Source organism: Triturus cristatus, chromosome 9 (genome assembly GCF_964204655.1).
Source record: "Triturus cristatus chromosome 9, aTriCri1.1, whole genome shotgun sequence".
NCBI classification, from domain to species: Eukaryota; Metazoa; Chordata; class Amphibia; order Caudata; family Salamandridae; genus Triturus; species Triturus cristatus.
The window spans coordinates 1,227,205,760-1,227,222,900 of NC_140592.1; the positions used below are offsets into that span (position 1 = coordinate 1,227,205,760).

General features: G+C 46.3%; 1 protein-coding gene across 4 annotated transcripts in view; it reads right to left on the reverse strand.

Moving 5' to 3' along the window:
- Positions 1-17,141, reverse strand: part of RYR3 (ryanodine receptor 3) — a 2,047,168-nt gene that overhangs the window by 652,448 nt on the left and 1,377,579 nt on the right. For all 4 annotated transcript variants that reach the window (XM_085627314.1, XM_085627313.1, XM_085627312.1 and 1 more), the window contains one exon: positions 4,274-4,512. In XM_085627314.1, coding sequence (XP_085483440.1) covers positions 4,274-4,512 — 239 coding nt within the window. The remainder of the gene's footprint in view (positions 1-4,273; positions 4,513-17,141) is intronic.

Here is a 17,141-nt window from a genome sequence, read left to right on the forward strand (position 1 = left end):
TCTTATATAAGATATCTCTCTGGATAAATTAGGGATCCAGTTGAAGAAGGAAACTTAAAAATGCCTCGAGGTATACCCAGCCAGAATCACTCTTTATTAATAGGGTACCATAGGCATGCTTAAAAACAAGTCCAGGGTTCTAATTGAGCAATAGTATCTTTTTTTTTTCTTCCCTAGAATCCAATGATTATGCCATTTAACTCTTCGGGCTAAGCCGTGTACTACCAGGTATTGTGGTGGTTTTTTCGGCGAATGTCATCTTGCTCAAAGAGCTTGGGAGAAGAGATCTCAGCGGTTTTCTTGTTGAACTCTATGGTGTTCCTGATACTAGTAGGCGGGGGTTTCACTTTTAACAGCCTACGCTCCTCAGTTTCTGAGAGTAGTACAGACACCTCGAGCGCAATTTGAAGTGAGATCAATGGCGAAAGAGGATAAAAAAAAAAAAATAGTATCTCAATCACCCTTGATTTGTGCCAACATGTTTTGGCCCTCGTACTGAGCTCATGTGGGTTGGGGCCTTCTTCAGGGCTGCATCTACGTGTCCCTGCCTTTCTCTAAATGCATTCCATACATATCAATTAGGTGTCAGGCTCTCATCTGAATCTGGGTCCCTCTAATTTTAGAGATACCCTATTCAATCTTGTTTCAGGGGTCATGCGTGTCTGGCAGAGGGAACTATCCTGTAGTAGCACAAATGCCAAGGATTCAGGTCCACTCATCAACTAGACGTGTTGTTCAGACTGCTGCCAAACCTCAGGAATTAGAAGGACCCCGTGTGGAAAATAGGCTATGTTGTCTCAAGGGGAATCTAGTTGAATATTCCATGTGTATGATATCATCTTCCCATTTGTCATTTCCTTTGTCGCCTCCTACCAAGAATTCACCTTCTTAATCTAAATCTGAGTACTCGTACTGTGATGAGTCCCCATCTTCAATATCCTTAGTGATTGGTGGGACAAATGGTGGTGTGACAGCTCTGGGAGGTGTGTCCATATGAAGTGAAGGAGGTGGAGGTGTTACAAGTGGTGGTGGTGGTGGAGGAAGAGGCAGCGCAAGTGTAGCCTGTCCCACACGTTGTTGCAGGAACAGTCTTTAGAAAATGTCAAATTTATGCTGCAGAGTGGACAAGAACTTAAATAGCGACTGCGTGATTGCTGGTTCTGTATAGTAGTGATGAGGTATATAGGATTTCAAAACAGTTGTTTGCTTCAAAGTGTGGCTGATATTCATATTCCTGGTAGGCTACCTCCTCATTTAAGGGCTCTTCCTCAAACCCCGGGGACATAACACACATCCAGCTGTGTTGGACTGCAGTTCGTCTCGAAGTGTCTGCATTGCTGTGATCTATCTCCAGCTCAGAATCTAGAATCTGCTTAGGCAGGCATGCAGCCACCTCCAAGGATGAAACGGTGGCTACTGCTGTATCAGCGGTCATCAACAATGTCACTGAGGAGGTCGTCAACGATGTTGATGTTTTAGGTATTATTGCTGGATCTGTCATCAACGAAGTGTAATGGGCCATTGTCCAAAGTGTCATCATCATCGACGGTAGAATGATAGGAATCTTTGGGACAGTCGCCCAGAGTCATCATCGAGGACGGTCTCATTGTTGAGGGGGATGTCATTGTTGACAAACGTCTGGTCATCTGTGGAGTCATCATCGATGAGGACCTCCTTATGGTTGTCAATAGGTGTCCTATAGATAACAGAGTTGTTGTCAACATAGTTGTTGATGATGTCATTGATGACAGCGGCTTATTTCTCTTCGCCAACAGTGAAGATAGAAAAGCCACTGGTGAGGTTTGGCACTTTATTCAGGACGTTCATGGAGCCGGATCATCACACCCTTTTTTTTTTAGCATGATAGTGTACATCCTCCTGAAGTTTTTTCGTGAAGAAACACCTGTTAATTCCTGTGAGAAGGTGGCTGTAGGCACTGTAGGGTGCAAGTCCAAATCTGGAAGTTTCCTTGTTGGCACTGTTGTCGTAAAAGTGCTTGGTGGAGCACTTTCTATGGAACTCAAGATAGGTTAGTTCCTCCTTAGACAGAGGGAGTCTCTAAAGGTGGACCATTGTGGCTAATTGTCCTGTTGTAGAGAGACCTGTAAGTCAGATCTTGGAGCCCTCACACACCCGTTAGGGTGTCATGCCTCATCGTTCGTCAGGCCAGCGCTGCAATGCCTGACAGGCCTGGGGGCTCTTTGTCGGAGATCTTTTTGATCTGAGGATGCGGTGTAGATGAATGCAAGTGAGGGGCCTACCTAACAGTGTAACCAGTGAAGGGTGTGAGTAGTGATTAAAATAGGCTCTGGTATCCAGAGGACAACATTTTATAGGGAGTAGATACCAGTACTAGCTAAAAGCAGTGGTGCTATCATATGATCATCAAGTACCAGGATAGAATCTAATGGGGTGTGGTCAACATGTTTCGTGCCCTGTATGCCCAGAAGTCGTGCGGCACTTCGTCAGGACCAGAAGTGAGTGTGGTATACCCCTGTCTGGGGGTTCGGGTCTCCCTCTAATAGGGGATGACCTAATTAAGTTGACCGGCTTGTCTCTTCTGGAATACCGGCCTACTCTTCCTCCTCAATTGAGGTTGGATAATGTTCCTTAGGAAAGGCGAAGGGTCCGGATCATTGTGAGGGGCCATATTAGGCGGTTGGGACACATTGGTCTCACATAACCTCCTCCATCGTCCTGGAACTATGGAACCCCCACCCCCGCTTAGTAGGAGCGTACTTCTTTTTCCACAGGTGCATACGGTGACAACCTCCTCTCCTATCCTTCAGTCTTACAAGGAAGAGTCTGAAAAATGTCACAGTGAAGCCTTGTAAACTGGATAGAGGCAATCAAAATATTGCTTATGTGTGGATCATGAATATAAATCTTTTCTGTCTACTGACAGAGCAGTGCTTGAAAAGAGATCTTCTCGCTCTCTCTGTCAGTCATGATGAAAGTTGGTGACAGAGGAGAAGTCTTTTCCGGGGCTTTCCCAGAAAATTACCCAAAAAAAACATACAGTACTCTGAAAGACGAAGATAGGGCTCGGTCAATCCCAGGGCAGACCAGGAAATTAACAGGTCAGAGGTTAGAGCAGAGCTCTTCTTCAGAGCTCCCTCACAAACGACATACAGTAGAAATCTGAGTTATTACGGGCTCCAGGGGGAGTAAGAGAGCTGAGCACTTCCACCTCATTAGCTGTAGTTTGGATTCTTGCAAATGAGGTGGATGTGCTACTAAACAACACTGTTGTTCTGTGGCCATTTTTAACACTGTTTACTGATAATTAAAGTTACCAGGGATTCCCAGCCTGACGAGGAATGATTCAAGCAGGTGAATATCTCAAATATTCAAACTGGAGAACTAAACCTCCCAACAATAAATCTCTAAGTGCTGCATCTCCTCTTGGTACATATTACATTGCTAAATGTTTCAACACCATATATAACAACACTGCATCTTAGAACACTGCATCTCACGATGCTAACTCACATCTCCCAAAGCATCTCCAACCTCTGGTCGAGGCTACCGACAGACATTTTTCTATATCTGTATATCTAATTGTACCTTTACATTGAAATTCAAGAACGACAGGCACATTCACACCTTCATCTACCCTGCAAGGAAGTAAGTAGCCCTCTTTTAAAGTGCCCTGAAATATGTTGTGCATTGTTTTGTGATGTCACTGGATTACACAACTAATTGTTGTGTGCTCTTTAAATTATATGGTCTGCTGTGTTTTATGATGCTACTTGATTGTACAGTTGATTGTTTACTGTGGACTTCATGACGATTATATAACAGTAACAAGTAATATGAAAACTAATGTATTCTCAACCGCAAAAAGGGATTGCTGTAACAATAAAGAGCACAAGAGTACAAGCCCATTGGCAGCCTCTTGATGAACCTGTTGGGAGACTTTATTCTTTATAATACCCCTGTGTAATGAAATCCAAAAGAAAATTCGGTACCAACCAAACCACAGCCCTTATTTCATCCAAACCACCCCTTTGATTCACAAACCCTTCCTAGCTACAGCTGTCACATCTCTCATCAACCACCATCTCTTGACAACTTTACATAATCTTCATTGTAATTTTAATAGTAAAATACCGGTTGAAAATTAAAAAAAACACCACCTTGGTGATCTCAAGCATCATTATTAATAGGGGTGTGACCCTTGAACTCTGCAATAGTATATCAAAATCATACAATCACTTTTGTTAATGTCCTGGCTATTTCATTGACTTTGTGTGCACAAACCAATACTTACACAGCAGATCAACACCAAACTGGTGCTGAGCAATGTGTTCAAACATGGAGGTCAGGATGGGTAGCAGGGCCACAGTGGTGTAATTGATGTTCTGAGACACTCCTTTCATCTGAGTTCGTGAATGTGTGAATTTTCCCAACTTGAGGTTCTCCAAGATCTTCTCTAGGTCCTCTGCAGCATTTTCGAAGAATGAACGCACTCCGGCTTTCACCAGCTCCGAGCCAGACTTCATCACCGTACTGCAAAATATCAGCGTTTACTATAAATGTGTGATTGAGGCTTGACAGGAAACTACAGCACAGTTGCCAGACCTGCACACTCAACAAATATACTACTTTTGCCAAGTGGCACTAATGTTATGAAATCACTGTTTTCTCATCGAAGGGCGGAATGTTATTTATTGTTTTACAATTTTAAGGAGATCCGACGCTTCTACATGTTTTATTCCATCTTTTCCGGCCACTCCACTGCAGCCTTCTATTTCTGAAGGGGCTTTCCCGTTTCACTTTTTAACCTATTACTGTCCGCTTCTCATATTCCCAACTCCTACCCTTTATCCCTCAAAGCAATTTAGCAGCAAATACATACCCTAGGTAGATGTAGTGGTGCGGACTGAGCACAATAATATATTTATGAAAAACTATGACTAAGCCGTCAATCAATAGTACTGGCAGTTTTCTTAAACATTTTGCAGACACTAGCATAACAATACATTGGGTCTGATTCACAAATTTAACTTTGTAGTACGGTTTGTAGTACTAAATTAAGTACTACAAATTGCAATTCACAAACTACGTACAGTTTTAAGCCTCTGCCTCACATATACTATGTGCTTTGAGTTCTCCACCCCAACTGTGAAGTCTCTGCACACATAAGTATATGTTTCAGTAGTAAACGTGGGAGGGAGTAGGTGGGGAAAGGGACAGGTTTACTACAAAAGGAGATGGGATAAGGAAGGAATAACTGGTATTTAGGGAGGACCACAGAGTGGTCTATGTAGGAACGTCACCCAACCACACAAGAGTAAACCAATTCCTTTACTCTGGGGCGGAGACATGTACCTTACACTTTTGTGTTAAATATACACTCTCTGGTCCTCATTCATGAAGGAACTTACAAGTAGTAAAGTTACGAGTGTGGAGAATGTATTTTGCAGAAATGGATTGGCAAATCTTTTCAAGTGCAAGGTGTTTAGGAACGGAGTGAAATTCCTTTACATACCAGGAAGGAATCATGCCTGTTGAAATTTAACAAATTACTTTAGATATGGCCTTTTATTACCCCAAACCTTTTGGCATTTTTTTCAGCATCTTTTTTTTTTAACAGCGCAAGAAACCTATTCCAGGGTGTACATTGTACTTTATAAAATATTGGAAAAACTTAATGTAAGAAATTGGGTTACTGACTGAGAGGGGTGAAATCCTTCTCAAACAACAACCACAATTCTTCTCAAGGTGAAATCACAAACAAACTCTAAATTAAGCAGTGCTCAAACCACAGATAGCTTGGCACAGAGCAGTCAGGCTTAACTCAGAGGCAATGTGTAAGGTACTTGTGCAACACTTCAAACTGTAACACAGTGAGAAGACACCACAAAAGGAGCGCACAAAAGAATAACAAAAATAGAGTAATTTTTAATAAATAAAATAAGACCCCATTGATAAAATTCAAATTGGTAGAATCGATGATATTACATTTTAAAGTTTTTAGTAAAAATAGCGGCAAAAGGTGTGAAGCGCCAACTGTGGATATCTAGTCACGCCGGACCGGGACAAAGTCACACATTCAGGTCAACCACGATGGAGCACAAGCCCGTCTATAGGGACCCAGTTAGGCCAGTTGAACAAAGTACATTAAATCTTGCAGGTGTGTTGCGTGGATCCACATCGAAGATGCGGTGTGCAGCTGAAGCGATGCATCGGTTCAGAGATGTAGCGAGGCGGCGATGCAAGGGCCTACGTCATCCTCGAGAATCCCACCGATGGGGCTTGCAATGTGAAGTCCTGCATCAAGGATTTGGCGCGCAGTCGGGGCAATGCGTCAGTTCCGAAAAGCTGCAAGGCTGCCATGCGGGGTCTGCTGTTGAGGCTGCCGTCGACAAGGGATGTGAAGCTCTGTGCAGAGGATGCATCACGCATGTAGGAAAGTGTCACTTTTTGACATGGTCACCCCCACTTTTTGCTCACTGGTACTGATGTTGATTGGTAGTGCACTGGATCCCTGCTAAGCAGGACCCAGTGCCAATGCTCTTTCTCTTAAAACAAGACAAATGTACAGTTGCAACCCAAGTAGCAAGGACTTAAGCACTCTTGTAAATCCATAGTAAATGGCACCCCCGGTACCCAGGGCATGGATACTAAAGAGGGTCACTAAAGGCTGCAGCATGTATTATGCCACCCTAAGGGACCCAGACACAAACTGCTTTTAGACTGCCATTGCAGGGTGCGTGAAATGATGCAAACCATTCTGAAAACATGACATGGCACACTCACTGTGTGCCATGCACCTGTACACTGAATGCACTATATGTAAGTCAACCCTACAGCACGTTTTAGAGCCCTGAGGCAGGGTGCATTATATTACATGTGAGGGCACATCTGCATGAGTAGAGGTGTCCCTGTAATGCCTAGTTCCATTGATAGGCATTGCAAGCGATCATGAAGCCATCTTAAAGGTATGTACTGGGCACTGGTCATTACGAGTTACCCAGCTACATACTGGCTTCATTGAAAATACTGATGTTTGGTATCAAACATCTTGTCTTAATAAACCTGTACTGATGCCAGTATCGGATTTATGAAGAAATGCACCCAGAGGGCACCTTAGAAGTGCACCCTGAAACCTTACTAGTCACATAGTGTGCAGGCTAACTGGTATCTTGCAGCCTACCATCACAGATGAGTTTCAGACCCCCTGCAGATGGGAGCCTGCACTCTCTGAGGCCAGGAACAATGCCTGTTCAGTGGAAGGTGATCACACCGCCTCCAGCAGGATGGCTAGCAGATCAGCACCTCAAGGCCAGAGGCTTCAAAGCATCTACTATCTTTGAAATGCAACCCCGGATTCCCCCAGACCTGGAGAATGCCACCCTCTGTCCTTAGGCCTATCTGGCACCTGAGTAGGTGGGAAATTAGATATTCAGTAGGTGTGTTCTACTTTCAGATGAGTCACACCTCTAAGGTGGGCTACCTAAAGTGGACAGCCAGAGAAGGGTTTCAACTTCTTGATTTTGGTGAAAATAGAGAATTCCAGGTCAGGGTTATGCCCACTTCCCACAGGAAATGATCATGTAGGAGGTGTAGTCACCCCAGCGGTAGATAGCTCATTGGCTACTACTATATATTCCCCTTAACGCCCCTAAGAGCCAACATCATAATAACAGACGAACTGCCATGAACTTGGCACCAAACCCTGCCTGGTTACTGGCACCTTGACAATCACAACGACCGATTTGTTTAAAAGCTGTGCATTCTCCCCACACCCTTGGAGGACTGTCCAGTGCTTCAACAACCACTTAGCATCTCCCTTGGGGTGGAGGAGCCATCCCCCTGGATCTGCAGGCACAACCACACCTCTCCCGTACACCGTTTTGTTGGCAATCTGACCCACCAAGGGAGAATCACACCAGAAAAGAGTTTTTGTGGTTCCAAGTGGTCAGCCCCATCTTGCCACCTAGTTTTGAGATGTTAGACCCTCTAGGAGCCCCCTGCACCAATACCCTGGGCACCAAAGCACTTGCAGCAACCAAGGCTTGTTGAGTTTCCAGTCAGGACACCATCACTGTCAAAACTGACCTGCACAATGAGGAGCTTCAGGACCGACAAGGCTTACACTGGGAGGGGCCCGCTGTCTTGGCTTCCTCCCCTATGCAGGTCTAACTGAGAACTGTAAGAGCCTCCAACGCAAGTAGCCAGCCAACAAACACATCTGCACCAGAGCCCCACAGCCCGGGTACACGCAAACTGGCTGTGCCCCCTTGTTCCAAAGACCCTCATGAGCCGAGCCCCCCTTTGGGTTCTGCCAGGCTTGTTCCCAAGTCCCCCTTGCAGCCTAGGTGACCATTGACTTCAACGGTGTAGCGCTAGTGGCTACCAACCCACCCAGCAACTCTGCACCCAGACCCGCCAGGGCAAGTAAACTAAAACTGCTGGTGGTTCTTTGGACATTGGTCCCCTAGCACCTTAAGTTCCAAAGGTCACCCACGAACTTCGACTACAAGTACATTTTTGCAGTTTATATCTTTCCTGCCATAGGATAACATTACCGCATTGGAGGTTCATACCTCAAAAAACAGTATTTGGGTATTTTACTGTATTCTTGTAAAGTCCATAACGCCAAAAATATTTACCCGATTCTGATGATCTTGGCATCTAAAAATTTACTAAAATCTGTGTTATTTCTATAAATTCGTCCCGGATTGCTTCTTGAGTGTGTGTACCATTTATTGACTGTGTGTGTGCAACAAAACCTTAACACTCCCCTCTGATCAGCCAACGTTGCTCGACCACACTACCACAAATAGAGCACGTGGGATTATTAAAGTAATCCCTGTAAACCAATAAAGCTCGTCTGGAGTTTTTGCATGGTGTACCCTTACATTGGCAATCTACATTAAAAGCCAGCTTCCTACAAGGCGATGGAACGGTTTTGAAGAAGTGCAATGCTATTCAGGTGTTTGTGACAGGTCCAATCCACGCAGTAACAGTGATACGTCGGTTCTGCTTGGGGTTACGCCGTGCAGCAGAGGAGATGCGTCAGTTCCACTCGATGCACAGAGGCTGGAAGAGCACCTTAAACTCACTTCCAAGGGTCCAGGACTAGGGTGGCACTACTTGGAGGGTAGACTCACAGATGGCAGAGTCCAAGTGCAGATGCATTGTTGCTGGAAGCCCGTTATGTCCCTGAGGCTTGAGATCAGGAGGCCAGCCAACTGTTGTCTGAGGTTCAGCATAAATACCCAGTTGCCCCTTTGAAGTTGGAGAGATGCTTCTAGAGGTTTCCTTTTGAAGTACCGGGGCATCCTGGCTTCCCTGCCCTGGCTCAAGACTAACTACAGTGGGGATGCAGCCTTTATATGGAGACAGGACACAGCTCACTCAGGTGTAAGTAGGGCTGTGCCCAGCTCCTCCCTTCCATCCTGCCAGTGATGGCTTATCCAGGCACACCTAAGCTCCTGTATGTGGTTGTCGAGGAGGAATACACAAAGCCCTACTGTCAGCAAAGCCCAGTTATGTGACCAGATACAGGCTCCAGGCACTAAATGGATCTGGCAAAAAATGAACATTTTCTAGGAGTGTCATTTTCAGAATTGCAGTTTAAAATACGACTTCAACAAAAGTTTGAATTTTAATTTGTAATTCAAGAGACACTAAACATGATATGGCTATCTCTTCTCATTTGGAAATTACACTTATAAAATGTAATAAGGCAACTCCAATGTTATCCTATGGTATAGATAGGTCTTTCAGTAGTGAAATTGAATTTAATAGTTTTTGTTACTAGGACATGTAAAACTTAAAAGTGCATGTCCTACTTTTTAAATATATTGCACCCTGCCTTCTAGGCTGTTCAGGGCCTACCTTAGGGGTGATATACCGGTATTAAGAAGGAAGGTTTGGACCTGACAAAAAAGGATTATTTTGATCGGTTGAAATGGCAATCTTAAACTGCACACACACACATGCTGCAATGCCAGGCCTAAGATATGTTTAAAGGCCTACTTATGTGGCTGGCACAATCAGTGTTGTAGGCCCACTAGTAGCATTTAATTTACAGGCCCTGAGCAAATGTAGAGAAACTTTACTATGGACTTACAAGTAAATTAAATATGCCAGTTAGGTATAAAAAAACAAGTTACTAACCTGTACACTGTGGCTCTCCAGTATTGGTATCTTTTATAGATTTTCATGCTTGAATCTTCCCCGTCGTCATGGTAGGAGTCCCACACTGACAGTAAAAGTAGCAGTGCTAAAGCATTGCCTTTAATCTCCATTGAAAAAAATAGTATGTAATAATCTTAAAACATCCAAACGTTAGCCAATCAGAGTACAGACCCTGGAGTATCCGTGCCCTGCAGAGCCACCATACCTCAGAGTTGGAGCACGAGTGTAAATAAAAAAACAACAGAGGTCTGTAATGGTGAGCCTGAACAGGGAGGAGAGAGGGTCGCACGTGGATCTATAAAAGATATCAGTACTGGTGAACCACAGAGTACAGGAAAGTAACTTGTTTTTTCTCCAATATTTTATCTTTTATAGATTCACATGGTTGAATCAGACTAGTTAGCAGTATCTGAATACAAGTGGCGGTGGGAAGGCGTACCATCCCACCATGACACTGAAGAACAAGTTACTTACCTTCGGTAACACATTATCTTGTAGAGACTCCATCTAGCTTCAGATTCCTTACCTTTGAATTTCCCAGGCATCAGGCTGGATCCAGAAACTTTTGCTGAGCAATACCCCTTGTGCGCAACATTGGGTGGCTCCATTCGGCTCCGCGTGACGCTGTGGCATCATCAGTTATGACGTTGTGGTGCCTATATAGGGACCACCCATGCGTGCATACGTCAATGCAGAGCCACGAAGTAGCTAGCCCTAGCCCTACAATGTCAGTCCACAAAGCGGGGAGGCATGGGTGGGGCTGTAAGGAATCTGCAGCTAGATAGAGTTTCTACCAGATAATACGTTACCAAAGGTAAGTAACTTCTTTATCTGATATAGACTTCTAGCTTCAGATTCCTTACCTTTGAATTAGATGCCCGAGCCATACCATCCCGGCGGTGAGATGCGGACTCACATCCTAAACTAAGAAGTCTTGCAGGACTGAACGGGCAAAAAGTCCCTGCATACCTGACCATCAAAGTAGTAATGTTTTGTGAACGTGTGCACGGAAGCCCACGTCACTGCCTGGTAGGTGTCTTGGACTGGGACAACCCGAGCCAAGGCCATAGTCGCAGCCTTTCCCCTGGTGGAATGGGCCTTTAATCCCTCAGGGGGCTGCTTCTTTGTCAAGGCATAACAGATCTTGATGCAGAGAACGGCCCAGCAAGAAATGGTCCTTTTCTGCACTGCCATTCCCTTCTATGCTCCCACGTACCCCACAAAGAGTTGGTTGTCCACCCAGAAATCTTTTGTGTGGTCAAGGTAGAACGACAACACTCTTTTTGGGTCCAGCCGGTGGAGATGTTCCTCTTCCTTAGAAGGATGCGGGGGAGCAAAGAAGATGGGCAAAGTGATGGACTGACCCAGATGGAATGGGGTCATAACCTCTGGCAAAAAGGATGCCCTGGTGCGAAGGACATAAGATCAGGAGGCGAGCAAGATAACGCCTGCAACTCACTCCCCCTCCTGGCAGATGTAATCGCCACTAAGAAGGCTGCTTTGATAGTCAACAGCCTGAGTAGATCGATTCGAAGGTATTGGAGCGCTTTACATAAGCACCATATTTACATTACACATTCAGGCACGGAGAGATTAAGTGATTTGCCCAGAATCACAGGATGTGGACGCGACCCCGAAGCTCGAACCCTGGTTTCCAGCACCAAAGTCGGCAGTCTAGCCGACGGACCACATCCTCTCCCCAGGTGGCCGCCCCATCCCAGAAGTGACGCATCTGTCACGACCGTGAGGTCTGGTTGGGGAAGGGAGAGGGGTCTGCAGTTGACCCAAACTCAGTTCGTTAACCACCTCTACAGATCTTTTATAGTTCCTTCCGAGATCTGAACCACGTCGGTGAGATTTCCCCGATGCTGTGACCATTGGAAATTCAAATCCCACTGCAGAGCCTGCATACGTCATCTGGCGTGTCTTACCAACAGGATGCAGGAGGCCTCAGAGTCAGTCTCACCGAAATCCAGGATAGAGACTGAAATATCGGAATCATAACCTGAATATCCTGGACTCGCTGCTCGGGAGGATAAGCCCAAAACAGCACTGTGTCCATAACAGCTTCGATGAAAGGGAGCGTCTGAGAAGGAGTCAGGTGTGACTTCGGCATGTTTATAGAGAACACCAGCGAATGCAGAAGGTTTGCTGTAGTCTGAATGTGGGAGACGATAGCCTGGGGCAAGGCGCCTTCAACAGACAGTCATCCAGGTAGAGGAAGACTGACACCCCTAACGTGCGTAGATGAGCTGCGACCACCGCCATCACCTTGGTGAACACCCGAGCGGCACTGGTAAGGCCGAAGGGGAGCATGGTAAACTGAAAGTGCTTGTGGTCTACCTTGAACCGCAGGTAACGCCTGTGGCCCAGCAGGATGGGGATATGAAAATATGCATACTGCAGGTCCAACGCTACCATCCAGTCTTCTTGCTCTAGGGCAGACAAGACCTGAGCCAGAGTAAGCATTTTGAATTTCTCCTTTTTGAGGAAGAGATTGATGGTCCGAAGATCTAAAATGGGCCATAGCCCCTTGTTCTTCTCCGGAATCAGAAAGTAGCAGGAATAACAGCCACTGCCTACTTGTGAAACTGGTACCCTTTCTATAGCTCCCTTGGCCAAGAGAGCCATAACTTCCTCTTGGAGCAACTTTAAATGATCCTCCGTCAGTCTTTCTTGATTTGGCTGAATAGGAGGAGGAAAAGAAAGAAAAGGTAGGGAATAGCCCTCCTGGACTATATGCAAGACCCACTTGTCCGATGTTAAGGAACTCCACTGGGGGAGATGATGACAGATTCTCCCACCAACTGGAGTAGAGTGGTCTTGCAGAATCAGTCTAGGATTGCTGGGAGGATGCGACTGCTGGGGGCACTGTGGTCAACGACTTCTGGCCTCCATTCCGAGATCGGAATGCATCACGTCCTCGCATGGCTTGGGTAGTCTGTGCGGGATGGTGGCTGGGATATGACTGACGCGGCTGGAAACCCCTTCCATTGCCACAAAATGGGCAAAAAGAAGACTGGCCATGGGGGTGGAGGAGAGGCCCAAGGATCTGGCCATAGCTCGAGAGACCTTGAACGTAACCAGGGCTGAGTCTGCCTTTTCCCTGAAAATGGGGATTCCACTAAAGGGCATGTCCATCAAATTGGCTTGGACATCGGCCGAGAAGCCGGTTGAATGAAGTCAGGTGTGGTGCTTCAAGACCACCATTTTTTAAATCGATCTGCCCAACAAATCAGTCGTATTTAGGCCACACCGTTTGGTGAATTTTGCTGCGTCCCTCCCGTCCTTGACAGCTTGTGAGAGCACAGCTCTGGCCGCCTACGTGACTTGTGGCACCACTTGTGCAACCATCTCCCAAATGAAGTGGGAGAAACAGCCCAATAAGTATGCGGTATTCACCGACCGCAATGCCAGGCTGGAGGATGAAAATCACTTCTTCCCAAATTAATCCAGTCTCTTGGATTCCCTATCTGGAGGGACGGAAGGGAATGCGTCTTAGGACATAGAAGCCTGCACCACCAACCTCTCTGCGGTGGGGTCCTGGCTAAGGAATTTTGGGTTGCTCGGAGCTGGGCGATGGCGGCGTGCAATCGTCCTATTCACAGGAGCCCCTGTGCTAGGTTTGGACTATGATCCTAGAAGGACGTTTGTAAGTGCCTCATTAAAGGTTAACAGGGGTTCGGACATGGAAGCCCCAGGTTGAGGCCCCTCAGTCAGGAGATTAGTCCTGACCTGCACCGAGGGCAGCTCCAGTCCAAGGACCTTGACTGTCCTCTTAACCACCATGGCATAGGATGCCCCCTCATCACCTACGGGCATCGGTGACGTCACAGTCACCGACTTTGGATTTGATGCCGGGGAAGGTCGCTTTTGGCATGACCGGCATCGAACCAGATCCGTGATTGGATCCCTTGGGCCCCACCGGTGTCATATCCGGAGCCGATGGCATCAAACTCAATGGGAGCCCTTCTGACTCTGCGGGGCCCAAAGGCTCACCAGCAGGGTCGTTCCACTCAAATATGCGGCACATGGCCTTGTAAAACTCTTATTTGAGCGGGAGTCGCTCCAGCTCCCAGAAAGGTGGGAAGACACAAAGTTGACTCTGGCTCCGTGGAACCGTGCCTGGAGCATCGGTGCTCCTTACCTCTCTCGACGACGGACGCCAGTTGAGGTGAAGACGAAGTCTGTTTGGACTTCTTTTTCTTCTTGTGCCTCTTCCCTGAGTGTCCCAAAGACCTCGAATGGGAGGAACAGGACTTAGAGCTCCATGAGTGGTCCCACAACATCCACTTCTTCGATCTGGACCGTGAACTCTTTGGAGCCTCGCTTGACAGTATTGACTGCGGGGCCGCGAGTAATTTCATAGCGCCCGCCCACAAGGTCTTTGGAGCCATCACCCGACAGTCCAAACACAACTTCATATTGTGGGCGTGCTTGAGACACCACAGACATACGCGGTGGGGATCGGTGACCGACATCATGCGGGAACAAGTCCTGCACGGCTTAAAACCTGTCTTCCTTGAAGGCATCCCTTGCTCACCAAGTCATAAAATCCCAAACTTTTGACAAAAGTCGAGAAAAAGTCTGCCAAAAAGCAGCAGAGAGGTAGCTCTTTCCAGATCGGCGCTTAACTGGTATGGAAAGAAAAGAACTGATGTTCGCGCACCTGGGTGGCACCTATATAGGCACTGCAACTTCATAACCGATGCTGATGATGCCAACGAAGTCACACAGAGCCAAATGGAGCCACCCGACTGTGCGCGTATGGGGTATTTCTCAGCAAATGTTTCTGGATCCAGCCTGACGCCTGGGAAATTCAAAGGTAAGAAATCTGCAGCTAGAAGTCTCTATAAGATCTAAAATACAACAAGCCAAAGATATGACTTTAAAAATTGTACAAAATTTGGAGATACATAGAAATATCTTTTACCAAACTTAATAATAGCAGCTACAAAACATTAAAGGAAAGACGAGATTGAGTTTATTTGTTGCATGCCTTATGCTGATAGATACAGTCAGGTAGCTTGACCAACTGCCACATCTGCTTTTCTCCAGCCATCAAGGCAATAATGCTTTGTAAAGGTGTGGGCGTCCATCCATGTCACTTCCCTGCAGACGTCTGGCAGAGATACACCTGCAAATAGGGCTGAAGAGGCTTCAATCTTTCAAGTTGAGTGAACCTTCACCTTTGCAGGCAGTGGATGCCCAGCTTGTTCATGACAGAAGAGTATAGCTGAGGAGACCCAGCAAGCAATACTAGTCCACGTTAAGGCTTGACCCTTTCTAGGAACAGAGAAACAGATGAGCAACTGAGTTGCTCACTGAGCAAAGGCTTAGTTCTTTGCATGTAGAATTTTAAACAACTCTTAATGTCCTGCGAGTGTAATGCCCTCTTCCCGTTGAAGAAGGGTTGGGAAAGAATGTAGGCAGGACAACTGGTTCATTGAGGTGATATGTCAAAGGCACCTTGGGAATAAATGAAGGATTAGTGCGTAGGACTACTCTGTCCTGTAGGAACTGAAGGTAAGGTTCTTTTATGGTGAAAACCTAGATTTTGCAAATGTGTCTTGCAGACATGATGGCCAAGAGGAAAGCCACTTTCAAAGAAAGGGATTTGAGATCACACTTATGAATAGGCTCGAATGGAGTCCTCATATGTAGCAATAAGACAGTGTTCAGCTGCCAAAGCACTGGAGGAAGCTTTACAGGTGGGTAAGCCCTGAAGAGACCCTTCATAAAGTCCTTGACAAGCCTGTTGGACCACAAGGAGGATTGGCCAGAACACCATCTGTATCTGGAAATGGATGCCAAGTGAACCTTTATCGATGAATGGGAGAGGCCGGATTTGGCAAGATGCAGGAGATTTGGTAATATCTGTTCAGGTGTGGAAGAAAAGAGGTGATGCCACTGTGTAGCACACCATGCACAGAATCTATTTCCTTTCGCCTTGTAGCACTTGAGGGTAGAAGAAGCAAGAGCTTTGTGAAGTATGGATATGCATTTGTCAGACATCTTCATGTTTCCAAGTTCAGTGTGGTGAGGAGGCAAGCTGATAAGTGAAGAGTGCTAATCTGCGTATGAACCACTTGGCCCTGGTTCAGAGACTAAATCCTCTGCTGGTGGAAACTGAATGGGAGAGGACTCTGATAAGCGATGCAGCTCGGTGTACCAGTATTGTCTTGCCCACGCCAGGGCGATGAGAATGAGTCGGCATGGTTCCTGTTTCATTTTTTGCAGAGTCCTTGGGATGAGTGGTGCAAATGAGAAAGCGAACTTCCCTGTCCATGAGAAATTAAAGGTGTTTCCCCAAGATCCTGGCTGAGGAAACCTGCTGGCGAAGATAGTGCATTTTTTGTTGAGGGATGTAGCGAATAGATCTAAGATAGGATAACCCATGATTGGAAGACACGTTGCAGTTGATTGTCGCTGAACTACCATTCATGAAACTGCTTGGTGTCCCTACTGAGGGAGTCGGCCCACTCGTTCGTTACTCCCGGCACATGTTCCACCTTTAAAGAAATGCCATTTGTTATCAGCCACTCCCATATCTGTTGTGCTTGGGCTGAGAGTATTTGAGACCTTGTGCCACCCTGTTTGAGAAGATAAACCAGGATGGTGGTGGTGTCTGTCCTGACAAGTACTGAAGAGCCCCAGATCCTAGGGAGTAAGGCTTGAAAGCCGAGAAATACTGCCATTAGCTACAAAAGATTGATGTGGCATGATGGTTTTTGGCTGGAACACTTGTAGAAAACCTGTAGATCCTGGAGGTGGGCTCCCTATCCTTCCATGGGGCACCCAAAGTCATCACACTTTATGGTGTTATTTGTAGGAAGGAGAGACCCTGAGAGATGTTGTCCGTGACCATCCACCAGGACATTGCCTAGGTAATTTCTGAGGTTAAGGAAATAATGTTGTCGTACGAATCTGAGATTGTGCCCACTGAGCATGCAGCTGCTCCTGCAACGGTTTCATGCGTAGACGGC